This window comes from Halichoerus grypus, chromosome 5 (genome assembly GCF_964656455.1).
Source record: "Halichoerus grypus chromosome 5, mHalGry1.hap1.1, whole genome shotgun sequence".
Lineage (NCBI taxonomy): Eukaryota > Metazoa > Chordata > Mammalia > Carnivora > Phocidae > Halichoerus > Halichoerus grypus.
In genome coordinates this window covers 87,654,251-87,680,578 of record NC_135716.1, presented here as the reverse complement: position 1 = coordinate 87,680,578, position 26,328 = coordinate 87,654,251, and the positions used below count along the sequence as shown (strand labels likewise).

The following is a 26,328-nucleotide window of genomic DNA, read 5'->3' as shown; positions in this document are numbered from 1 at the left end:
CTGGCATGGATTGTAGCTGAGGTGGGTAGGGTCCTAGAGTTGACAGTTGGACTAATGGTCTTGTGAGATAATGGAAAATACATATTGGCTCTGCCCTCTGGTTCCCAGAATAGGGTTCATGAAACCCTTGTAATCTCCTGGGTGACAGGAGTATCTTTTGTTCTAGTGAGGTGATGCTGGGTATGTTCCTGGATGGCTCTTGGGTGGGGGCTGGTCACAAGAAAGGACAAGCCATAATTAGAGCTTGGAATTTTCAGCTCCATTCCCCATTCTGTTGAGATGGGAAAAGGGCTGAAAATGAAGTTAAATGATTGATGATGCCTATGTGATGAAGCTTCCTTTAAAAATCCAAGAAGTACGGGGTTTGGAGAGGATAAAATGGGATTGTTTTCTTCTTCTTCTTCTTTTTTTTTTTTATTATGCAATGACATGGATGAACTGGAGCGAAATAAGTCAGTCAGAGAAAGACATGTATCATATGATCTCACTGATATGAGGAATTCTTAATCTCAGGAAACAAACAGGGTTGCTAGAGTGGTGGGGGGGTGGGAGGGATGGGGTGGCTGGGTGATAGACATTGGGAAGGTTATGTGCTATGGTGAGCACTGTGAATTGTGTAAGACTGTTGAATCACAGACTTGTACCTCTGAAACAAATAATACATGATATGTTAAAAAAGAAGATAGTAGGGGAGACGAACCATGGGATTGTTTTCTTAATATCTCTGATAGCTTGTAATAAGTATATAGAAATGCAACCGATTTCTGTGTATTGATTTTGTATCCTGCAACTTTACTGAATTAGTTTATTCTAATAGTTTTTTTGGTGCATCTTTAGGGTTCTCTGTATATAATATGTCTTCTGCAAATAGTGACAGTTTTACTTCTTCCTTTCTGATTTGGATGCCCTTTTTTTTCTTCCCTAATTGCTGTGGCTAGGACTTCCAATACTATGTTGAATAAAAGTGACAAAAATGGGCATCTTTGTCTTGTTCCTGATCTTAGAGGAAAAGCTTTTAGTTTTTCACCATTGAATATGATGTTTGCTGTGAGCTTGTCATATATGGCCTTTATTATGTTGAGGTATATTCCCTCTATACCCACTTTGTGTAGAATTTTTATCATAAATGGTTGTTGATTTTTGTCAAATGCTTTTTCTGCATCTATGAGATGATCACATGATTTTTATCTTTCATTTTGTTAATGTGGTATATCAAATTGATTGATTTGTAGATGTTTATCCTTTTATCCCTGGAATAAATCCCACTTGATCATGGTATGTGATCCTTTTAATGTATTTTTTTTAAAATTTTTTTAAAGATTTTATTTATTTATTAGAGAGAGCATGAGAGAGAGAGAGCATGTGAGAGGGGGTGGGTCAGAGGGAGAAGCAGACTCCCTGCTGAGCAGGGAGCCTGATGCAGGACTCGATCTTGCGACTCCAGGATCATGACCTGAGCTGAAGGCAGTCGCCCAACCAACTGAGCCACCCAGGCGCCCCCTTTTAATGTATTTTTGAATGGAGTTTTCTAATACGTTGTTGAGGTTTTTGCATCTATGTTCTTCAGGGACATTGACCTATAATTTTCTTGTGGTGTACTTGTCCGGTTTTGGTGTCAAGGTATTATTGAACTTGTAAAAACAATTTGGAAGTGTTACCCCTCCTTCTTTTTTTTTTTTAGAAGACTTTGAAAATAATTCAAAGAAGACTTTGAATGTTTAGTAGAATTTACCAGTGAAGTCATCTGATTCTGGACTTTTGTTTTTTGGGAGGTTTTTGATTACTGATTCAATCTCTTTACTAGTAATAGGTATGTTCAGATTTTCTGTTTCTTCAAGAGTCAGCTTTGGAGGGTTGTATGTTTCTAAAAATGTATTGATTTCTTTTAGGTTGTTCAGTTTATTAGTATGTAATTGTTCATAGTAGTCTCTTGTGCTCATTTGTATTTCTGTGGTGTTAGTTGTAACATTTCCTTTCATTTTTTTAAAAGATTTTATGTATTTTATTTGAGAGAGAGAGAGAGAGTGAGCAGAGAAGGAGAGGGGGAGAATCTCAAGCAGACTCCATGCTGAACATGGAGCTGGATGCGGGGCTTGATCTCATGACCCTGAGATCATGACCTGAGCCAAAGCCAAGAGTTGGACGCTTAACCAACTGAGCCACCCAGGTGCCTCTCCCCTTTCATTTCTGATTGTATTTATTTGAATCCCTTTTTTTTCTTGGTGGGTCTAGCCAAAGGGTTACCAATATTGTTTATCTCTTCAAAGAACCAGCTCTTGGTTTCATTGATCTTTTCTATTGTCTTTTCAGTCTCTTTTTCATTTATTTCTGCTCTGGTCTTTGTTATTTCGTTCCATCTACTAACATGGGCTTTATTTATTCTTCTTTTTCTAGTTCCTTGTAGTGTAAAGTTAGGTTGTTAATATGAGATTTTTCTTGTTTCTTGAGGTAGGCATTTATCTCTGTGAGCTTCCCTCTTAAAACTGCTTTTGCTGCATCCCATAAGTTTTGATATGTTGTATTTACATTTTTGTTTGTCTCAAGGTATTTTTTTATTTTGCTTTTGATTTTTTCATCGATCCATTATTTGTTCAGTAGCATGTTGTTTAATCACATATGAGAATTTTCCAGTTTTCTTTTTGTAATTGATTTCTAGTTTCACACTGTCATCAGAAAAGATGCTTGATATGATTTCATTCTTAATTTAAGGCTTGTTTTGTGGCCTAACATGATTGATCCTGGAGAATGTTTCATGAGCACTTGAGAAGACTGTGCATTCTGCTGCTTTTGGATGGAATGTTCTGTATACATCTGTTAAGTCCATCTGGTCTAATGTGTCATTTAAGGCTGATGTTTTCTTACTGATTTTTTGTCTGGATGATCTAACCATTGATGTAAATTGGGGTATTAGAATCTCTTACTATTACTCTATTTCTGTCTCTTACTAGTATTGTACTTCTTACTATTATTGTATTCTCCTTTTAGGTTTATTAACATTTGCTTTATATATTTAGGTGTTCCTATTTTGGGTGCATAAATTTTTACAAATGGTGTATCCTCTTGTTGGATTGACCCCTTTATTATTATGTAATGCCCTTCTTTGTCTATTACAGTCTTTTTTTCAAAATCTATTTTGTCTTATATAAGTATAGCTACCCCTGATTTCTTTTGGTTTCCATTTGCATGGTATATCTTTTTCCATCCTTTTACTTTATATCATTTCTGATGTGAGTTGCTTGTAGGCAGCGTGTAGGTGGGTTTTTTTTTTTTTTTTTTAATTCACTTAGCCATTCTGTCTTTTGACTAGAGAGTTTAGTCCATGAATGTCTAAAGGGATTATTATAGTATGTACTCATTGCCATTTTGTTAATTGTTTTCTGGTGGTTTTGTAGTTCTTTTGTTCCTTTCTCTCTTGCTTTCTTTCTTTGTGGTTTGATGATTTTCTATAGAAATATGCTTGGATTCCTTTCTTATTATCTTTTGTGTATCAACTATAGGTTTTTGCTTTGTGGTTACTGTGAGGTTTACATATAACAACTTGTGTCTATAGCTGTCTATTTTAGGTTGATAATAACTTAATTTTGAACTCATTGTAAAGCTTTACATTTTACTCTTCCCCCACCAGCATGTTTTATGTTTTTGATGTCACATTTTACAGCTTTTAATCTTTTGTGTACCTTATTTATTATAGTTATGGTTATTTATGCTACTTTTGTCTTTTAACCTTTATACTATTTTTTATAAGTGATTAATCCACTCCCTTTAGTATATATTTACCTTTACCAGTAAGATTTATACTTTTATATGTTTTCTTGTTACTAATTAGTGCCTTTCTTTTCACCCAAAGAGATCCTTTTAACATTTCTCATAAGGCTGGTTTTAGAGGTGATGAAATCCTTTAGCTTTTGCTTGTCTGGAAAACTGTTTTTTCTTCAATTTTGAATGATAACATTGCTGGGTAGAGTACTCTTGGTTGGAAATTTTTTTCTTTCAGTACTTTGAATATATTGTGCCACTTTTCTGGCCTGCAGAGTTTGTGCCGATAAATCTGTTGTCTTATAGGAGGTCCCATATACATATCAAGTTGTATTTCTCTTGCTGCCTTTAGTATTTTCTCTCTGTCTTTAACTTTTGACATTTATATTATAATGTACTTGTGGGTCTCTTTGGATTTATCTTACTTGGAACTCTTTGGACTTCCTGGATATGAATTTTTTTTCTTTCCCTTTCCTAGGTTGGGGGAATTTTCAGCCATCATTTCTTCTTTTGTTTTAAATTTAATTTAATTTTATTTAAATTCAATTAATTAACATATAGTGTATTATTAGTTTCAGAGATAGAATTCCGTGGTTCATCAGTCGTATATAACACCCAGTGCTCACTACATCACATGCCCTCCTTAATGCTGGTCACCCATTTACCCCATTGCCCCTCCACCCAGCAACCCTCAGTTTATATCCTGTGGTTAAGAGTTTCTTACAGTTTGTCTCCCTCTCTGGTTTCGTCTTATTTTATTTTTCCTCCCTTCCCCTATGCTCCTCTGATTTGCTTCTTAAATTCCACATATAAGTGAAATCATATGATAGCTGTCTTTCTCAGATTGACTTACTTCGCTTAACATAATGCCCTCTAGTTCCATCCATGTCGTTACAAATGGCAAGATTTTGGTATTTCTGATGGCTGAGTAATACTCCATTATATACATATATATCACACCTTCCTTACCCATTCATCTGTCGATGGACATCTGGGCTCTTTCCATAGTTTGGCTATTGTGGACATTGCTGCTGTAAACGTTGGGGTGCAGGTGCCCCTTTGGATCACTACATTTGCATCTTTGGAGTAAATACCTAGTAGTGCAATTGCTGGGTCATAGGATAGCTCTATTTTTAACTTTTTGAGGAACCTCCATACTGTTTTCCAGAGTGGCTGTACCAGCTTGCATTCCTACCAGCAGTGTAAGAGGTTCCCCTTTTTCTGCATCCTCGCCAACATTTGTTGTTTCCTGACTTGTTAATTTTAGCCACTCTGACTGGTGTGAAATGGTATCTCATTATGCTTTTGATTTATATTTCCCCGATGCTGAGTGATGTTGAGCATTTTTTCATGTGTCTTTTGGCGATTTGTATGTCTTCTTTGGAGAAATGTCTTCTCAGGTCTTCTGCCCATTTCTTGATTGGATTATTTGTTTTTTGGGTGTTGAGTTTGATAAGTTCTTTATAGATTTTGGATACTACCCCTTGATCTGATGAGACATTTGCAAATATCTTCTCCCATTCTGTCAGTTGTTTTTTGGTTTTGTCGACTGTTTCTTTGGTTGTGCAAAAGCCTTTTCTCTTGATGAAGTTCCAGTAGTTCATTTTTGTCTGTTTCCCTTGCCTTTGGAGACGTGTCTAGCAAGAAGTTGCTGCAGCCGAGGTCAAAAAGGTTGCTGCCAGTGTTCTCCTCTAGGATATTGATGGTTTCCTATCTCACATTTAGGTCTTTCATCCATTTATTATTTATTTTTGTATATGGTGTAAGAAAATGGTCCAGTTTCATTCTTCTACATGTGGCTGTCCAATTTTCCCAGCACCATTTGTTGAAGAGACTGTCTTTTTTCCATTGGATATTCTTTCCTGTTTTGTACAAGATTAGTTGGCCATTGAGTTGAGGATCCATTTCTGGGTCCTCTATTCTGTTCCATTGATCTGTTTTTGTGCCAGTACCATACCATCTCGATGATTACAGCTTTGTAATACAGCTTAAAGTGTGGCATTGTGATGCCACCAGCTTTGGTTTTCTTTTTCAACAGTCCTTTGGCTATTCGGGGCCTTTTCTGGTTCCATACAAATTTTAGGATTATTTGTTCCAGCTCTGTGACAAATGTTGATGGTATTTTGATAGGGATGGCATTGAATGTATAGATTGCTCTAGGTAGCGTAGATATTTTAACAATATTTGTTCTTCCAGTCCATGATCATGGAACATTTTTCCATTTCTTTGTGTCTTCCTCAATTTCTTTCATGAGTGTACTATAGTTTTCAGAGTACAAATCCTTTACTTCTCTGGTTAGGTTTATTCCTAAATATCTTACAGTTTTGGGTGTAATTGTAAGTGGGAATGATTCCTTGATTTCTCTTTTTTCTGTCTCATTGTTAGTGTATAGAAATGCACTTGATTTCTGTGCATTGATTTTCCTATCCTGCCACTTTGCTGAATTCCTGTGTGAGTTCTAGCAATTTTGGGCTGGAGTCGTTTGGGCTTTCCACATAGAGTATCATGTCATATGCAAAGAGTGAGACTTTGATTACTTCTTTGCCAATTTGGATGCCTTTTATTTCTTTTTGTCTGATTGCTGAGGCTAGGACTTCTAGTACTATGTTGAACAACAGTGGTGAGAGTGGACATCCCTGTCATGTTCCTGACCTTAGGGGAATATCTCACAGTTTTTCCCCATTGAGAATGATATTCGCTGTGGGCTTTCCTTATGTGGCTTTTATGATACTGAGGTATGTTCCTTCTAGCCCTACACTGAGAAGAGTTTTAATCAAGAAAGTATGCTGTGCTTTGTCAAATGGTTTTTCTACATCTATTGAGAGGATCATATGGTTCTTGTCCTTTCTTTTATTAATGTAGTGTATCACATTGATTTGTGGATGTTGAACCACCCTTGCAGCCCAGGAATAAATCCCACTTGGTTGTGGTGAATAATCCTTTTAATGTACTGTTGGATCCTATTGGCTAGTATCTTGGTGAGAATTTTTGCATCCATGTTCATCAGGGATACTGGTCTGTAATTCTCCTTTTTTGGTGGGCTCTTTGGTGCCAGGATCAACGTAATGCTGGCCTCATAGAATGAGTTTCGAAGTTTTCCTTCCATTTCTATTTTTTGAAACAGCTTCAGAAGAATAGGTATTAATTCTTCTTTAATTTGGTAGAATTCCCCTGGGAAGCCATCTGGCCCTGGATTCTTGTTTGTTGGGAGTTTTTGCTTACTGTTTCAATTTCTTTGCTGGTTATGGGTCTGTTCAGGTTTTCTATTTCTTCGTGTTTCAGTATTGGTAGTTTATATGTTTCTAGGAATGCATCCATTTTTTCCAGATTGACTAATTTGTTGGCATATACTTGCTTATAATATGTTCTTAAAGTTGTTTGTATATCTTTGGTGTTGGTCGTGATCTCTCCTCTTTCATCATGATTTTATCTCTTTGGGTCCTTTCTCTTTTCTTTCTGATAAGTCCGGCCAGGGGTTTATCGATCTTTTAATTCTTTCAAAGAACCAGCTCCTGGTTTTGTTGATCTGTTCTACTGTTCTTTAGTTTCTATTTCATTGATTTCTGCTCTGATCTTTATTATTTCTCTTCTCTTGCTGGTTTTGGGCTTTATTTGCTGCTCTTTCTCCAGCTCCTTTAGGTGTAAGGTTCAGTTGCGTATTTGAGACCTTTCTTGTTTCTTGAGAAAGTCTTGTATTGCTATATACTTCCCTCTTAGGACTGCCTTTGCTGCATGCCAAAGGGTTTGAACAGTTGTGTTTTCATTTTCATTTGTTTCCATGAATTTTTTAAATTCTTCTTTAATTTCCTGGTTGATCCATTCATTGTTTAGTAGGATGCTCTTTAACCTCCAAGTATTTGTGTTCCTTCCAAATTTCCTCTTGTGATTGAGTTCAAGTTTTAAAGCACTGTGGTCTGAAAATATGCAGAGAATGATCCCAATCTTTTGGTACCAATTGAGACCTGATTTGTTACCCAGTATGGGATCTATTCTAGAGAATGTCACATGTGCACTCCAGAAGAATGTGCATTCTGTTGCTGTAGGATGGAATGTTCTGTATATATCTGTGAAGTCCATCTTGACCAGTGTGTCATTCAAAGCCCTTGTCTCCTTGTTAATCTTCTGCTTAGATGATCTGTCCATTGGTTTGAGTGGGGTGTTAATGTCCCTTATTATTATTGTATTATTATCAATGTGTCTCTTTAATTTTGTTATTAATTGGTTTATATAATTGGCTGCTCCCATGTTAGGGGCATAAATATTTACAATTGTTAGATTTCCTTGTTGGGTAGACCCTTAATTATATAGTGTCCTTCTTCGTCTCTTATTACAGTCTTTGGTTTAAAATCTAATTTATCTAATGTAAGGATTGCCACCCCAGCATTCTTTAGCATGATAAATGGTTCTCCACCCCCTCACTTTCAATCTGGAGGTGTCTTTGGGTCTAAAATGAGTCTCTTGTGAATAGCATATCAATGTGTCTTGCTTTTTTATCCGATATGATACCCTCTGTCTTTTGATTAGAGCATTTAGCATGTTTACATTCAGAATAAGTTTTGAAAAGGTATGAATTTCATGCCATTGTATTACCTGCAATATCACTGTTTCTCCATATTGTTCCTTTTTGGTCTGTGTTACTTTTGGGCTCTCTCTTTGCTTACAGGATCCCCTTTAATATTTCTTGCAGGGCTGGTTTAGTGATCATAAATTCTTTTAGTTTCTGTTTGTCTGGAAACTCTTTATCTCTCCTTCCATTCTGAATGACATCCTTGCTGGATAAAGTATTCTTGGCTGCATATTTTTCTCATTTAACACTCTGAATATATCATGCTGGTCCTTTCTAGCCTGCCAAGTCTCTATGGATAGGTCTGCTGCCATCTTTATGTTTCTTTCCTTGTAGGTGAAGGTCCTCTTATCTGCAGCTGCTTTCAGAATTTCCCCTATGTCTCTGAAATTTGCAAGCTTCACTATTTTATGGAGGTTCCCATGTCTTTTTATTGATTTTGAGTGGGGTTCTCTGTGCCTCCTGCACTTTAATGCCTGTTTCCTTCCCCAGATTAGGCAGGTTCTCAGCTATAATTGGCTCCAGTATATCTGCTGCCCCCTCTCTCTTTCCTCTTCCTCTGGGACCCCAATTATTCTGGTAATTTGCTGTATGGTATCAGTTATCTCTCGAATTCTCCCCTTGTGATCCAGTAGTTGTTCATCTCTCTTTTTCTCGATTTCTTTATTCTCCATCCTTTTTTTTTATGATTTTATTTATTTATTAGAGAGAGAGCACACAAGCAGGGGGAGTGGCAGGCAGAGGGAGAGGGACAAGCAAACTCCCCACTGAGCAGGGAGCCCAATGTGGGGCTTGATTCCAGGACCCTGGAATCATTACCTGAGCCGAAGGCAGACACTTAACCGACTGAACCACCCAGGCACCCCTTTTCCCCATCATTTAGTCTTCTGTATCACTGATTATCTCTTCTGCCTCATTTATCTTAGCAGGTAGGGCCTCCATTTTTTATTGCATCTCAGTAATAGCCTTTTTGATTTTGACCTGATTATATTTTAGTTCTTTTATTTCTCCAGAAAGGATTTCTCTAGTGTCTTCTATGCTTTTTTCAAGCCCAGGTAGTGTCTTTATAATCATTATTCTGAATTCTAGTTCTGACATTTTACTTACATCCATATTAAGTCCCTGGCAGTGAGTACTTTCTCTTGTTTTGTTTTTTTTGGGTGAATTCTTCCGTCTTGTCATTCCGTCCAGAAAAGTATACGTTAATGAGAACAGGATACAAAAATAGCAACAATGACCCCCCAAAATATACACTAACAAATCAGAACCCATCAGAAACCAAAAAAGAGAAAAAGAAAGTAAAGAGAGAAAGAATATAATCAAACAGGTGAACAGAACAGAGCAATATACTAGATCCTTTGTGTATTTTGGTTTGTTTGTTAGAAGAAACTAGATCCCAAAATTGTAAAGGAAGAAAAACTTATATATAGCCAAAAAATAAAATTGAATACGATGAAAGGAAGCCAAAAATGAAAAAAAAAGTATAAAATGTAAATGTAAAAATGAAAATTAATGAAGACTTAAAAAACAGTTGGTAAAATACAAAATTAGTTGAAAATGAGAAAAAATTTAAAACTGAAAGACTAAAGAATCATGAGAAGAAACCATGAATTCTGTTTACTATTTCCCCCCAGCACTGGAGTTTTGCAGTTCTGTGTGATTGGTAAACTTGGTATCAGCTGGATGTTTCTGAGGTCTTCTGGGAGAGGGGCTTGTTGTGCTGATTCTCAGCTGTCTTTGCCAGGGCAGAATTGCACTCCCCCTTCCAGGGGGCCAGGCTCAGCATAAGCAGCTCCAGATTGCTCTGTGTGGCTTTTGTTCCCTGAAGGCTTTCCGTTCTACTATGGGGGATGGAAATGAAAATGGCGTTGCCCCAATGTCCAGCCCTGGAGCTGAAAGTTTATGCCCCCTACTTTTCAGTGAACCATCACAGAAAAGCAGTCAGTCACTCTTGTCTCCCTGGTTTCTGTCTGCACTCTGGTTCACCCAGCTTGTGACCAAACATTTTTGTCTCAGGCATGCAACCCTGTTTCAACTCTGTAAACTTTATAGACTTCTGCAGTGCTCACCCTTGCTGCTCCTGGGGAGGGAGAGGGAGGAGGGTCTCACCGTGGTTCTGCCACTTGCTGGGGCTCTGCTTGGAGAGCAGTCACCCTGTCGTGTCATGGTTTGAAGTTTATGGCAACACTGAACAGAAAGCCCACTCTTGGGCTCCCTGTTTGTGGCCGGCTTCCCTGCTCTGATGCTTGGGAACTCTGCTGCACTCAGGAACCCCCAATTTTTCTGTGACCCCTGGGATCCTGAGACCACGCTGTCCCACCTAGGATTCTGCCCTGCTTAGCTACCTGAGCACCTTTCAGGCAGGGAAATCCCCCACCAGAGCAGACTTCTGAAAGTTCCAATCTTGTGCTCTGCTGCTGTATCACTCATTGGTAGCAGTTTATGGAGGCTCCCTCCCTCTGGGGTTTATCTTCTGATATATGTCCTCAGATTTACTTCTTCATGCCTCCTACCTTGGAAAAAGTGGTGGCTTTTCTTTCTTTCTTTTTTTTTTGAGTTTTTTAAAATTTTATTATGTTATGTTAATTACCATACATTACATCATTAGTTTTTGATGTAGTGTTCCCTGATTCATTGTTTGCGTATAACACCCAGTGCTCCATTCAATACGTGCCCTCTTTAATACCCATCCCCAGGCTAACCCATACCCCATCCCCCTCCCCCTCAAACTGAGGGTTTGTTTCTCAGAGTCCATAGTCTCTCATGGTTCGTCTCCCCCCTCCGATTTCTCCCTCTTCATTTTTCCCTTCCTATCTTTTTTTTTTTTAACATATAATGTATTTGTTTCAGATGCTTTTCTATTTGTAGAATTGCAGCAATTCTTTTCTTAGATTTCTGATTGAGTTTGCAGGTGTTCAGAATGATTTGATAGCTATCTAGCTGAATTCCATGGAGCAGACGAAACTAGGGTCCCCTACTTCTCTGCCATCTTCCTTGAAAAACTGCCATTATTTCTTCAAATAAGTTTTCTCCCCCCTTTTCTCTCACTTCTTCTTCTGGGACTCCTGTAATGTTAATGTTAGTGTTCTTGATGTTGTCCCAGAGGTCCCTTTAAGCTATCTTCATTTTAAAAAAATTCTTTGTTCTGGGGTGCCTGGGTGGCTCAGTTGTTAAGCATCTGCCTTCGGCTCAGGTCATGATCCCAGGGTGCTGGGATCGAACCCCGCATCGGGCTCCCTGCTCAGCGGGAAGCCTGCTTCTTTCTCTCCCACTCTCCCTGCTTGTGTTCCCTCTCTCGCTGTGTTTCTGTCAAAAAAAAAAAAAAAAAAAAAATTCTTTGTTCTTTGTGCTGCTCTGTTTAGGTGAGTTCCTCTGCTCTGTCTTCAGGTTCACAGATCTTTTGTTTCATTTAGTCTGCTGTTGAATCCTTCTGTTGTTGGGGTTTTTGTTTTGTATTTTGTTTGTTTTTCAGTTCAGTTATTGTGTTCTTCAGTTCTCCGAATTCTGTGTGGAACTCATATTTTCCGTCTCTTTGTTGAAGTTCTCATGTAGTTCATTCATTCTTGTCCCGAATTAGATGAGCATCTTTATGACTGTTACTTGGCACTCTTCATCAGGTAAATTATTTAACTCAGTTTCTTTGAAGTTTTTTCCCAAGGGTTTATCTGTTCTTTTGTTTAGAACATATTCATATGTTTGCTCATTGTGCTTGTCTCTCCTGTCAGTTTCTACGCATAAGATGAAACAAACACCTCTCCCAGCCTTGAAGGGTTGGTTTTGTGTAGGACATTAAGTAGGTGATAAAACTTATCATTCAACCCTGTTAAGCTCTTAGTTGTCTTTTATTTTTTTATTTTTTCTAAAGATTTTATTTATTTATTTGACAGACAGAGACACAGCGAGAGAGGGAATACAAGCAGGGGGAGTGGGAGAGGGAGAAGCAGGCTTCCCGCTGAGCAGGGAGCCCGATGCGGGGCTCGATCCCAGGACCTGGAATCATGACCTGAGCTGAAGACAGACGCTTAACGACTGAGCCACCCAGGCGCCCCGCTTGGTTGTCTTTTAAATCTTTGTGATTTTCCAGGCAGCCTCTTTTACTTTTATTTATTTATTTATTTTTAAAGATTTTATTTATTTATTTGACACAGAGAGAGCCAGCCGGCAAAGTAGGCAGAGAGGCAGGCGAGAAGCAGGCGAGAAGCAGGCTCTCCATTGAGCAGAGAGCCTGACACGGGGCTTGATCCCAGGACCCTGAGATCATGACCTGAGCCGAAAGCAAATGCTTAACCTCCTGAGCCACCCAGGCACCCCAGCCTATTTTAGTTTTAATAGGTCCCAGTAGTTTAGGGTGTGCCAAGACCAGTCAGTTTCACAAAGGGGAGGATCTCAGTCAGCAGTTCCATTCAGACTGTTGGAAGCCAGACCCTCAGCAGCTTTTAAAGAATACAGATACATACAGTCCCGGGGTGCCTGGGTGGCTCAGTCACTTAAGCGTCTGACTTCAGCTCAGGTCATGATCTGAGTCCTGAGGTTGAGTCCCACATCAGGCTCTGTACTCAGCGAGGAGTCTGGTTGTTTCTCTGCCCCTCCCCCCACTGGTGCATACACATGCGCACGCTCTCTCTCGCTCAAGTAAATAAAACCTTTAAAAAAAGAATTCAAATATATACAGTCCTGTTGAACTGCAAGTAGAAGCCCGACTGCCCTCAGAGCCAGGCAATTTTTTATTTTATTTTATTATGATATGTTAGTCACCATACAATACATCATTGGTTTTTGATGTGGTGATCCATGATCCATTGTTTTCGTATAACACCCAGTGGTCCATGCAGTACGTGCCCTCCTTAATACCCATCACCGGGCTAACCAATCCCTCCTCCCCCCTCCCCTCTAAAACCCTGTTTGTTTCTCAGAGTCCATAGTCTCATGGTTCATCTCTCCCTCCAATTCCCCCCCCCATTTTTCCCTTCCTTTTCCTAATGTCCTCCATGCTATTCCTTATGTTCCACAAATAAGTGAAACCATATGATAATTGACTTTCTCTGCTTGACTTATTTCACTTAGCATAATCTCCTCCAGTCCCATCCATGTTGATGTAAAAGTTGGGTATTCATCTTTTCTGATGGCTGAGTAATATTCCATTGTATATATAGACCCCATCTTCTTTATCCATTCCTCTGTTGAAGGGCATCTCGGCTCTTTCCACAGTTTGGCTATTGTGGACATTGCTGCTATGAACACTGGGGTGCATATGACCCTTCTTTTCACTACATCTGTGTCTTTGGGGTAAATACCTAGGAGTGCAATTGCTGGGTCATAGGGTAGCTCTATTTTTAAATTTTTGAGGAACCTCCACACTGTTTTCCAAAGTGCCTGTACCAACTTGCATTCCCACCAACAGTGTAAGAGGGTTCCCCTTTCTCCACAACCTCTCCAACACTTGTTGTTTCTTTCCCTGTCCATTTTGGCCATTCTAACTGGTGTAAGGTGGTATCTCAATGTGGTTTTGATTTGGATTTCCCTGATGGCTAATGATGATGAACATTTTTCATGTGTCTGTTAGCCATTTGTATGTCTTCTTCAGAGAAGTGTCTTTTCATATCTTCTGCCCACTTTTTGACTTGATTATTTGTTTTTTGGGTGTTGAGTTTGAGAAGTTCTTTATAGATCTTGGATACCAGCCCTTTATCTGTGGTGTCATTTGCAAATATCTTCTCCCATTCTGTGGGTTGCCTCTTTGTTTTGTTGACTGTTTCCTTTGCTGTGCAGAAGCTTTTTATCTTGATGAAGTCCCAAAAGTTCATTTTTGCTTTTGTTTCACTAGCTTTTGGAGATGTATCATGAAAGAAGTTGCTGTGGGTGATGTCAAAGAGATTACTGCCTATGTTCTTCTCTAGGATTTTGATGGATTCCTGTCTCACATTGAGGTCTTTCATCCACTTTGAGTTTATCTTTGTGAATGGTGTTAGTGCATGTGGCTGTCCAATTTTCCCAGCACCATTTATTGAAGAGACTGTCTTTTTTCCATTGCATGTTTCTTCCTGCTTTGTCAAACATTATTTGACCATAGAGTTGAGGGTCCATATCTGGGTTCTCTATTCTGTTCCATTGGTCTATATGTCTGTTTTTGTGCCAGTACCATGCTGTCTTGGTGATCACAGCTTTGTAATATAGCTTGAAATCAGGCAACGTGATGCCCCCAGCTTTGTTTTTCTCTTTCAACATTTCCTTGGCGATTCGGGGTCTTTTCTGATTCCATACAAATTTTAGGATTGTTTGTTCCAGCACTTTGAAGAATGTCATTGGAATTTTGATGGGGATGGCATTGAAGGTATAGATTGCTCTGGGTAGCATAGACATTTTAACAATGTTTATTCTTCCGATCCATGAGCATGGAATATCTTTCCATCTTTTTGTGTCTTCTTCAATTTCTTTCATGAGTGTTCTGTAGTTCCTAGAGTATAGATCCTTTACCTCTTTGGTTAGGTTTATTCCGAGGTATCTTATGGTTTTTGGTGCTATTGTAAATGGAATCGTTTCTCTAATTTCTCTTTCTACAGTTGCGTTGTTAGTGTATAAGAAAGCAACTGATTTCTGTGCATTGATTTTGTATCCTGCCACATTACTGAATTGCTGGATGAGTTCTAGTAATTTGGGGGTGGAGTCTTTTGGGTTTTCCACATAAAGTATCATGTCGTCTGCGAAAAGAGAGAATTTGACTTCTTCTTTGCCAATTTGAATACCTTTTATTTCTTTTTGTTGTCTGATTGCTGTTGCTGGGACTTCTAGTACTATGTTGAACAAGAGTGGCGAGAGTGGGCATCCTTGACATGTTCCTGATCTTAAGGGAAAGGCACTCTGCTTTTCCCCATTGAGGATGATATTGGCTGTGGGTTTTTCATAGATGGATTTTATGAGCTTGAGGAATGTTCCCTCTATCCCTATACTCTGGAGTTTTTTTTTTTTTAAGGATTTTATTTATTTATTTGAGAGAGAGAATGAGAGACAGAGCACGAGAGGGAAGAGGGTCAGAGGGAGAAGCAGACCCCCTGCTGAGCAGGGAGCCCGATGTGGGACTCAATCCCTGGACTCCAGGATCATGACCTGAGCTGAAGGCAGTTGCTTAACCAACTGAGCCACCCAGGCGCCCTCTGGAGAGTTTTAATCAGGAAAGCATGTTGTATTTTGTCAAATGCTTTTTCTGCATCAATTGAGAGGACCATATGGTTCTTCTCCCTCCTCTTATTAATGTGTTCTATCACATTGATTTGTGAATGTTGAACCACCCTTGCATCCCGGGAATAAATCCCACTTGGTCGTGGTGGATGATCCTTTTAATGTATTGTTGGATCCTATTAGCTAGGATTTTGTTGAGGATTTTGGAATCCATATTCATCAGGGATATCGGTCTGAAATTCTCCTTTTTGATGGGGTCTTTGCCTGGTTTGGGGATTAAGGTAATGCTGGCCTCATAGAATGAGTTTGGAAGGTTTCCTTCTGTTTCTATTTTTTGAAACAACTTCAGTAGAATAGGTATTATTTCTTCTTTGAATGTTCGGTAGAATTCCCCAGGGAATCCATTGCCCTGGACTCATGTTTCTTGGGAGGGTTTTGATCACTGCTTCAATCTCCTTACTGGTTATTGGCCTATTCAGGTTGTCAATTTCTTCCTGTTTCAGTGTTGGCAGCTTATAGGTTTCCAGGAAGGCCTCCATTTCATCCACATCGCTCAGTTTCTTGGCATATAGTTGTTGATAATAATTTCTAATAATTGTTTCTATTTCCTTGGTGTTAGTTGTGATCTCTCCCCTTTCATTCATAATTTTATTAATTTGGGTCCTTTCTCTTTTCTTTTGGATAAGTCTGGCCAGTGGTTTATCGATCTTATTAATTCTTTCAAGGAACCAACTTCTAGTTTTGTTGATCTGATCTACTGTGTTTCTGGTTTCTAATTCATTGATTTCTGCTCTAATTTTTATTATTTCTCTTCTAATGCGTGGCTTAGGCATCGTTTGTTGCTTTTTCTCTAGTTCTTTAAGGTGTAGAGTTAGTTGGTGAATTCGGGATTTTTTAATTTTTTTGAGTGAGGCTTGGATGGCTATGTATTTCCCCCTTAGGACCGCCTTTGCAGTATCCCATAGGTTTTGGACCGATGTGTTTTCGTTCTCATTGATTTCTGTGAATTAAGTTCTTCTTTGATTTCCTGTTTGACCCAAACATTCTTGAGCAGAGTGGTCTTTAGCTTCCAAGTGTTTGAATTTCTGCCAAATTTTTTCTTGTGATTGAGTTCCAGTTTTAAAGCATTGTGGTCTGAGAATGTGCAGGGAATAATCTCAATCTTTTGGTATCAGTTGAGACCTGATTTGTGACCCAGTATATGGTCTATTCTGGAGAAAGTTCCATGTGTGTTCGAGAAGAATGAGTATTCTGTTGTTTTAGGGTGGAATGTTCTGTAAATATCCATGAGGTCCATCTGGTCCAATGTATCATTCAAAGCTCTTGTTTCCTTGTTGATTTTCTGCTTAGATGATCTGTCCATTGCTGAGAGTGGAGTATTGAAGTCTCCTACAATTAACGTATCGTTATCAATATGACTCTTTATTTTGGTTAACAGTTGGCTTATGTAGATGGCTGCTCCCATGTTGGGGGCATAGATATTTACAATTGTTAGATCTTCTTGTTGGATAGACCCTTTAAGAATGATATAGTGTCCTTCTGTGTCTCTTATTACAGACTTTAGTTTAAAATCTAATTTGTCTGATATAAGAATTGCTACCCCAGCTTTCTTTTGAGGTCTGCTGGCATGGAAGATGGATCTCCATCCCTTCACTTTCAGTCTGGATGTATCTTTAGGTTCAAAATGAGTCTCTTGTAGGCAGCATATGGATGGGTCCTGTCTTTTTATCCAATCTGCAACCCTGTGCCGTTTCATGGGAGCGTTTAGGCCATTCATGTTGAGAGTGATTATTGAAAGATATGAATTAATTGTCATCATGTTGCCTGTGAAGACGTTGTTTTTATAGATTGTCCCTGTAAATTTCTGTTGTATATCACTCTTGGGGTCTTTCTCCTTTTATAGAACCCCCCTTAATATTTCTTGCAGGGCCGGCTTAGTGGTCACATATTCTTTCAGTTTCTGCCAGTCTCGGAAGCTCTGCATCTCTCCATCCATTCTAAATGAGAGCCTTGCCAGATAAAGTATTCTTGGCTGCATGTTCTTCTCATTTAGTACCCTGAATATGTCTTGTCAGGCCTTTCTAGCTTGCCAGGTCTCTGTGGATAGGTCTGATGTTATTCTGATGTTCCTCCCTCTGTACGTAAGGAATCTCTTCCCCTAACTGCCCTTAAGATGGTTTCCTTGGTTCTAAGATTTGCAAGTTTTACTATTACATGCCGGGGTGTTGGCCTGTTTTCCTTGATCTTAGGAGGGGTCCTCTCTGCCTCTAGGACTCAAATGTTTGTTTCATTCCCCAGATTAGGGAAGTTCTCAGCTACGATTTGCTCAAATACATCTTCTAGTCCTCTCTCTCTTTCCACTCCCTCCGGATTTCCAATTATTCTGACATTGGAACGCTTCATGATGTCACTTATTTCTCTGATTCTGTTTTCATGGATTCTGAGTTGTTTTTCCCTGGCCTCCTCTTTTCCCTTTTTATCTATTATATTGTCTTCCAGGTCGCTTATTCGCTGTTCTGCCTCAGTTACCCTAGCTGTTAGATTATCTAGATTGGATTGGATCTCACTGATAGCATCTTTAAGTTCTGCCAGTTCACCTTTTATTTCTGCCCTTAGAGACTCTATGTTGCCATTAATTGACTTCTCCATTCTTGCCATTGTCTTCACAATTGCGAGCCTGAATTCCATCTCCGACATCTTGGTTATATCTGCATCCATTTGTAAATCTGTGGCATAAGTCATAATCTCTGAGTCTTTTCTATTTTGGGGGCTCCTCCTCCTAGTCATTCTGTTGATGGGTGTTTGAGGGAATGTATAGCGTCCAAATTATTGACCAGAACCCAAGCAAGATGCACCTGTTTTCTTGGGACCTTAGGGTTGCTGGCCTCTTGTTTTCCCAGCCTGTCTTCTGGGGGAGGGGCCTGTCGCGCTGTTACTCAGGCAACCCTGTTTGGGCGGTGTTGCCCTGCCCCCCTGTGGCCGGGGATGGGCTCAGCGGGATTCAGTCTTTGGGGCTTTTGTTCTTTGGCGGCTTTCCCTGGCGGCTTTAGGTGTCTCTTCAGGGAGTCAGAGTAGAAGAGATCGTTTCCAACCCTCTGCTTCAGAGCATAGAGATCGCAGTCTGCTCTTCAGGGAGCTCTTCAGGCCACACTGTTTCCGTTTCTGTCTCTGTCCATGGTGCTATAAAGTGCAGCGTCCTGGGTTGTGTGCCCCTCTGTAGCGCTCCCAGTCTTGCCTCCAGGTCAGGGCACGTGTCTGCCCTTTGTGCTTCTAAAACCACCAGCCGCTCCCAGTTCCCCCGCGCGTGACCCCGCCGCTCCAGGTTTCCGTCCCAGGGGCTGCAGTTTGCAGGTGTGATACCACGGCTCCGGTTTCCGTCCTGGGGGCTGCCCTAAAGTCCTTTCCCCGCCACTACCGGTCTGCGAGTCTGTGCCCTGTCTGCAGCGCACAAGGCTGTTGCTCACCGGAGGTGTAGGATCCTCACGGCCAGGCACCCTCCCGCTGCCGTTTATCCTCCAATATCTGCCCGCGGAATCAGGGTGCCCAGCTTCCTACCTCAAAACCAACTGCCTGCGATATTCTGTTTGTAGAGATCCAGATCTTCTTACATCTCAGGCTGGTTTTGTGGGTGCTCAGAGTGGTCTGGTAGATATCCAGCTCAATTCCGGAGACCAGTTGAAATAGGGTCCCCTACTCCTCCGCCATCTTTCCCCCCCAGAGCCAGGCAATTTTATGCTGTCCTTTGGGCAGCAGTGACAAAATTGGGGCTACAGATATGTATATAAGCACTTTTCTGGGAGATTCTGGTGAGCTGTAGCAAGGAGGCAGAGTGAGAGGGCAATGATGGCACCCTCCAGCCGATATTCTCTGAGAGTACTTTGTAGCCTCTAGATCCTGCCTAAGGGGAAGCTTGCCCCAAAGCTGAAGTTCTAGGACTAGCAAGTAGGACTTTTCCTTAGTTTCAGTTTGCTGTCTGTTTCGGGCTCTGGGGTGGCAGCATGCCATTGTTACAGTCCTGTGGGACCCAGGAATGCAAGCCCCCCTAGCCACCAGAGCCGGGCAATCACGGGAAAGCCCTTGGGTGGCAATCACAAAAACCAGGGCAGCAGATGTAAAAACTGGGCACCAGACATGTATAAGAGCTCCGCTGGAGAGATGCTTGCACTCTGGAGTGTGATTTCAGATGTTTTCTGCTATTCTTGTGCACTGTTAAACATTCTCTATGGAACATCATTTCAGTTCTTAGCGGAGCTGCTCCTCTGTTGAAGCTGAATTTAATCTAGTCTTAGCTTGATTTTTTTCCTTTACCACTGATGGCAAACTTAAATGGTTGCAGTTAAGGATGCAGACACATGTACCGTCCAAGTGTTGTTGCTTGTGGTTATGTTGCATTATTGATGCCTCCTTCCTAGAATGGACACTGGCATGAGAGCCAGGCAGTTTAGAGGCAGATCCCAGCTTGACTTTCTCATCTGGCAAGTGGATCCTGTGACATGGACAGGCTGTTTTAGGGCTTCAGATATAATGGTGACTTAGTCTGCTCAAAAAGTCATTTGAGAAGAAAAAAAAAGTTATTTGGAAGTCAGCACATGCATACATTTCTGTAACTTCCTAGCTGTGGTATTCTTTAGTTGAAGTCTTAGAAGATAGCTTGTGAGTGCTGAAATGGCTGCTTTTCAGACTTGCTGTATTTTTTATTCCTAGGGATTCATCTACGCTCTTATCAACTGGAGGGAGTCAACTGGCTCGCCGAGTGCTTCCATGGTCAGAATGGCTGCATCCTGGGAGATGAGATGGGCCTGGGTAAGACCTGCCAGGTATGTTACTGTGGAGGGACCGCTGTTCACCTCTCCTGAAATACCTCCTCACAGCCCCTCACTATCTGCAGCTGCTCCCTACTAGTGTGGGTTTTTATACTAGGAGGTGAAATGCCTAAACCTTTGTGAAGAGATTATGACCTTGGAATTGATTTTCCTAGTTATGGGGATGGTTTTAACTGTGTCACTTGACATAGGATTGCAATTAATGGGCAGGGTTTTTCTCTATGTAAATATATCTGTCTCCCCGGGATCAAATGGACTCTGCCCTCCTTAGCGATACTTCTATTTAGTTAACTGGATCTATTTATCTCTCTTCCTCAGTGGGTGGTAGGGCTACTTCTCATTTCTGTGCTATGCTAGAGAAGTTCAGAGGAAGAATCCTGCCTTCCAAAATGCCTTGGTCATCTAGTGGGAGCACCCAGTCTAGAGACCTGGAGAATCAGATGTGGCCTCCTTGGGCATTGAGATGGATTATTCTGGCAGGAGGATCACCAGCATAGCCCTGTGTTGTCAGATGTCAGTGGAAGGCTTGGATCGATTGAAAGTCCGGACACAGACACTCCTTGGGTTAGTCACACAAGGTTTACTCATCTATAAGATACTAAAGAAGTCAGTGCAGTCAGGATATACAGCAGAGGCCACTTGATCAGAAACCATGGACATACAAGGTTCCTCATACCAAAAAGTTTTTACTAGTGAATAGACAGAATGAGTGAAGGTCTCATTGATCCCTTTAGAGGCTCTTTTGCCCCCTGCAAGTCTGACCTGACATACATAAACATCCAGTTGGAGCAGTTCTGCACATAGTTCTACAAACGTTCTGTCTGACCACGTGTTGGAGACTACTTTATATAAGTCACATATACCTCATTGATCTAGGGGTTATTCGGAATACAAAATGACCTCTGAGTATGGTACCCTCAAGGACCTCATTTGTCACCTTCAGGTTTCTCAGGCAAATAAATCAGGTCCTCAGTTCATTCCTGAACTGAGAATTATGGAACTAGAACAAAGGTAAGTTTTCTGGATCTCTCTGGGAGCCAGGCTAAGAGATACTCGGATCATGTACAGAGCCCTCCCTGCAGTCTCCTTTGCTTTGCACATTGGAATCCCTCTGACTTCATTCAGAGCCAGCAAATTCCACTTGTCCTTTGTCTTTCTCCAGAGTGTTCATATAGCTCTACCTTAAGTGTCCTAAAACTATTATACCTCCAAATTCCATGTTGCTAAAATTTTGTTCAGAATTTTTGCATCTGTGTTCATGAAAGATACTTATCTGTAGTTTTCTTTTCTTATAATGTCTTTGGTTTTGGTTTTGTGGTAAAGATGGACTCAGAATGAATTGAGAAGTTTTTGTCCCCTTTGGTTTTCTAAAAGAATTTGTGTAAAATTGGCATTGTTTCTTCTGTAAATGTTTGGTAGAATTCATTAGTAAATCCAAATTAATTTTGTAGATACATGTGGTTTACCCTAACAAAAGATAAATTTTTCTCTCAATAGTATCCTCAGCAAAAGCTAAATAGAATGATTTTATTCCAGTATGTACTTATTGGGTGATTGCTCTGGTACAATCTGGGCTGGGAAGTGATGGATAGTTAAAAAAGGAAATTCTTTTTTTTTTTTAAAGGAAATTATTTCCATTATAAAATTAATGTAATCTCGTTAAAAAATAACTGCCACCCTATAGCCACAACACTCTAACCATAAGCAATGAATAGCAGTGTGTTTTAAATGGTTGACATTATAGCGTACATGTAGTTTGTATTTTATTAATCTAACTTTGTTATTGTAATTATCCATTTTATTATATCCTTCACAGTCATCTTCTGCTGGCTACATAATATTCCATCAAGAGAATTCATCATAACGTAAATATTCTGCAGATGAGGAATGGCCAGGTGTCCCCTCTTTTTGTGCTGTATTAACCTCCATGTGAATATCCTTGGGCATATAGCTTTTTCAGGATTTTGGATTGTATCTTTAGGATAGATTTTCTCCGAATGGTTCAGCATTTGGGGATGGGGGCTCCTCAAACATTTTGTTTTATGAAAGAGTGTGATTTTCTCTCTTTATCACAGAAACAAACTTTTCTAGTCAAAAGTACGTACAGCGATGTCCTAAAATATGCCTGTTTGGCTTTACAAAGATTTTTGTTTTATATGCTTACGAGGTATTATTTATTGTTTGTTTTCTTCACTAGAATGTATGCTCCAGGAGAGCTAGGAGTTTTGTCTGTTTTGTTCACTATGATATACTTGATCTTAGAACAGTGCTTAGCAAAATAGAAGGCACTCTATAAATGCAGGCAGAAGGAAGGAAAACACTAAGGAAATGAGGGAGGAAATTAGGAAGGAAAACATCCTCCCTCTGGAGAGTGTGGCAAGCAGTGGAGACCACCACATAGTAGGTCATCTGTAGTCACATCTTGGATGTTCTTGCCTTATGTTTTCAGAGTTTTCTTGATCTTGTGCATTATTTGCACTGTTTTCATTTATTTCTGTTATCTTTCCTGATTTTTTCCCTTTGCATCACAGGATTCAATACATAAATACTGAGCACCACTGCTTGTTAACTATTGATGTAATTGAGTACCATAAATTTCTTTGGCAATTATGTTTAGGCTAACATGATTTCACTTTAGGAATGGATGACTCTCCAGATGTGTGGAAGATTGTATGTTATTTTTTTGTTTGTGCTCCCTCCAAGGTCATGGCAACTTTGTGGTTGTTTCTCATGTGGAAATGTGATAAGAACTGCCTTCTTTTTGTGTGTTCCAGACTATTGCTCTCTTCATTTACTTGGCGGGAAGATTAAATGATGAAGGACCATTTCTGATTCTTTGCCCCTTGTCCGTTTTGAGCAACTGGAGAGAAGAGATGGAGAGGTATAGAGCAGATGTAGCTGTAATTTTGTTTTTTACATTGATTAAGATTTTTTTTCTGGGTGATATGTGAAATATGATAAAGCAACATATTGTCCCAATCATTGATTTGATTTCTTCCAGACAACTCTGACCTGAGGCAATGTAGGTAGGAGAAAGAATCTGATGGGGGTAAGGTTCAATGAATGTTATTGTTACTATTTGGCAGTTTGAAGATCAGTACTCAGTAAATTTTGCTGAACTAAAGGAGAAACCATCTTTTTCACAGTGACATGGGAAGTAACCAACATGGAAAAAATAGTTTTCTCTGTAGAATTAGTACAGTGCCCTTGTAGATATTCATCCAGCCCTTCTGCCTTTTCACGCAGGAACTTATTCATAGTTTTACCTTTACTCTAGATAAGATTCCAGAGGCCCAGGACTCTTTCTGGTTGCAGGACATCATGAAGTCTTCATGTCCTTGATCTTCCATGAAATGTAATTTTCCAGATATGTACACCCTTCCCTTTGGCTCTGCATTGGTGTTCATCTACCTCTTTTCTTGGATTCAGATTTGCTCCAGGTCTTTCCTGTATAACGTATACAGGTGACAAGGAGGAGAGAGCCCATCTACAGCAAGATCTAAAACAAGAGTCACATTTTCATGTGCTGCTAACTACCTATGAGGTATCCATTTATTTCTCTATAGCAAGAACTCTTAACCTGGGACTGTAGAAGTTGTAGAATCCACTGGAATTAAATTTAACTTTTTTTGAGAGCATACATTTTTCTGGGAGAAAAGTCTACTTCCATTAGATTCTCAGAGAGGGACCATGACCAAAGGAAGTGAAGGACCATTGTGTTCCAAATTAGTTGGCTATCTCTCTCTCTTTCCTGGTGCATCAAGGGTGAAGGTTCCCCAGGGAGGTGGCACTTGGCTGGTGAATAGGAGGAGGCAGGCAGGTAGGAGAAAGGGTTTTGTGGGCTGAAGCATTGTCTATTACTGCAGGATGGGAGTAGAGGACACTAAGTTCCAGTTTCATTTTTTTTTTAATTATTTAAAAAAAATTTTTTATTATGTCATGTTAGTCACCATACAGCACATCATTAGTTTTTGATGTAGTGTTCCATGATTTATTGTTTGCTTATAACACCCAGTGCTCCATGCAATACGTGCCCTCCTTGATACCCATTCACCATGGTGGGGGGCGCGGGTCCAGTTTCATTTTAAGTTCCTATTCTTTAAGGGAAGACTTAGTCACTGTAAGCAAGACCTTCCACTTATTCGTGCCTATGTTTTTTCTTTGGGATAGCGCTACTTAAAAATTATGCTCAACTTTTTTTACTTAGTGAATGAATGAGACTTAACTCGCTTAAACTACAGGATTTAGCTAATAAGAAAGTAGTTTATAGTATCAGTTATGTTAATACTAGTTATAATGTGTCTTTTTTCTTTTCAGATTTGCTTGAAAGATTCATCATTTCTAAAATCGTGAGTATGTTGCACTGCTTCAGAAACTGTTGAATATGTCATGAGAGTCATGTCTTTACATTTTAGTACTTTGTCTCTTTCATCGTATGTCTGGTACATCTTCATGGTATGTCTTCCATGAGTCTTATTTACAGACAGGTGGCATGGCGGGATGCCTGCACTATAGCCCGTTGCTCATTAGCTGTGTGTCCTTGGGTTACTTAACCTTAGTGAACCTCAGCGTCTTCATCTGTGAAATGAGGATAATTAAATCTCGCTTTGGATGGCTGTTGTGAGGATTAAATAAGGTGTACATGGTGGGTGGTTAATAAATATTAGACTCTTTTCATTGCAAATTGCATAGATATCTTTCAGGACTGCTGTTTGGAGATTTTACAATAATATAGGAGGTGAATTATTCGAGCCTTTTCCTAGAAATATCCTAAGTAGCAGTCAGTGCTATAAAATTCACTTTTTAGAAAGGGAATTTTAAATATACTTTTAAGTAGTTAGCTTTCAGGCTTTCATATCAGCTCATGAAGTATAGGAAACCTAGATGTAATTCTTCATACTACCTGATACTAGGGGTGATATGTTACAGTATAGGGTTGGGACTACGGTTATAATGTAAATTAAACATTAGCCAGGCTTTAGGTACATAAGAAAAGATGTGTTGACAGGATTTCATTCTCCGTAGAATGCATAGTTATGATGTGGTTAGGTAGGCATCTTTAATATTCAGAAACTTGTTTTCATAGTGCTTTATCAGTATTTTACATGTTATTTCTCATCCAGGTTCTTCTGAGTTGGATTTCTATTTTCATCTTTTTTTTTTTTTTTTAAGATTTTATTTATTTACTTGACAGAGAGAGAGAGAGAGAGAGCACAAGTAGGCAGAGTGGCAGGCAGATGGAGAGGGAGAAGCAGGCTCTTCGCTGAGCAGACGCGGGGCTCGATCCCAAGACCCCAGGATCACGACCTGAGCCAAAGGCAGCCGCCCAACGGACTGAGCCACCCAGGCGCCCCTGTTTTCATCTTATTTTGAGATACTAAAGGCCCAGACATAAATTTCATGACTTCCATCCCATATTTTGGTTCACTTAAGTTTCATTTAAGTGAGCACATTATCTTATTCTTCTTAAGAAGAAAATATGCTTTCCCTCTATCTTTTTTTATTATTAATATCCAACTAATACTTGTTGAAGATCTTTTCTTTGGAAAAACACTGTTTGGGAGTTACCACCAGTGCCAGGAAAGTAAACTCTAGAGCTCCCTAAGAGGATGTAGACTCCAGTAGAGGGAGAGGCAGTATTTGGATATCCGTAATACAAGGCAGAATGTGGGAAGTCTCAAAAGGCTAGAAGATTGGGACATAAATGTTTTTGGGTACTTAAATTTTCCTACGTAATCTTCATGAAAACCCTAGTAGGCAGGTATTATTTATTGTTCATATTATGGAGGAGGAAAGTAACGGATTAGGTAACCCAGCCAAGGCTACATTGCTAATAATGGCGAAGCAGATATCCAAATATAGCACGCAGTGCTGTGGAAACTTTAAGAGAGCTTCTCAGTAAACAAACAAACAAACAAACAAACAAACAAACATACATACATACATACATCTGATACTGATTCCAGAAAAAAACAAAACAAAACAAACCCCAGGGACAGCTTCTCAAAT

At 39.8% G+C, this 26,328-nt stretch overlaps 1 protein-coding gene across 6 annotated transcripts in view; it reads left to right on the top strand.

Annotated features, from left to right (window-relative positions):
• Positions 1-26,328, top strand: part of CHD1L (chromodomain helicase DNA binding protein 1 like) — a 168,120-nt gene that overhangs the window by 89,346 nt on the left and 52,446 nt on the right. For 5 of the 6 annotated variants that reach the window (XR_013447947.1, XM_078072532.1, XM_036089180.2 and 2 more), the window contains exons 2-5: positions 20,201-20,313; positions 23,094-23,200; positions 23,749-23,863; positions 24,637-24,668. Coding sequence is in view for 4 of the 6 variants with exons in the window: in XM_036089180.2 (XP_035945073.1) it covers positions 20,201-20,313; positions 23,094-23,200; positions 23,749-23,863; positions 24,637-24,668 (367 nt within the window). In the remaining 2 variants the exon portion in view is untranslated. Of the gene's footprint in view, positions 1-20,200; positions 20,314-23,093; positions 23,201-23,748; positions 23,864-24,636; positions 24,669-26,328 lie in introns of those variants that run through there. The other variant, XM_078072536.1, reaches the window with a different exon arrangement.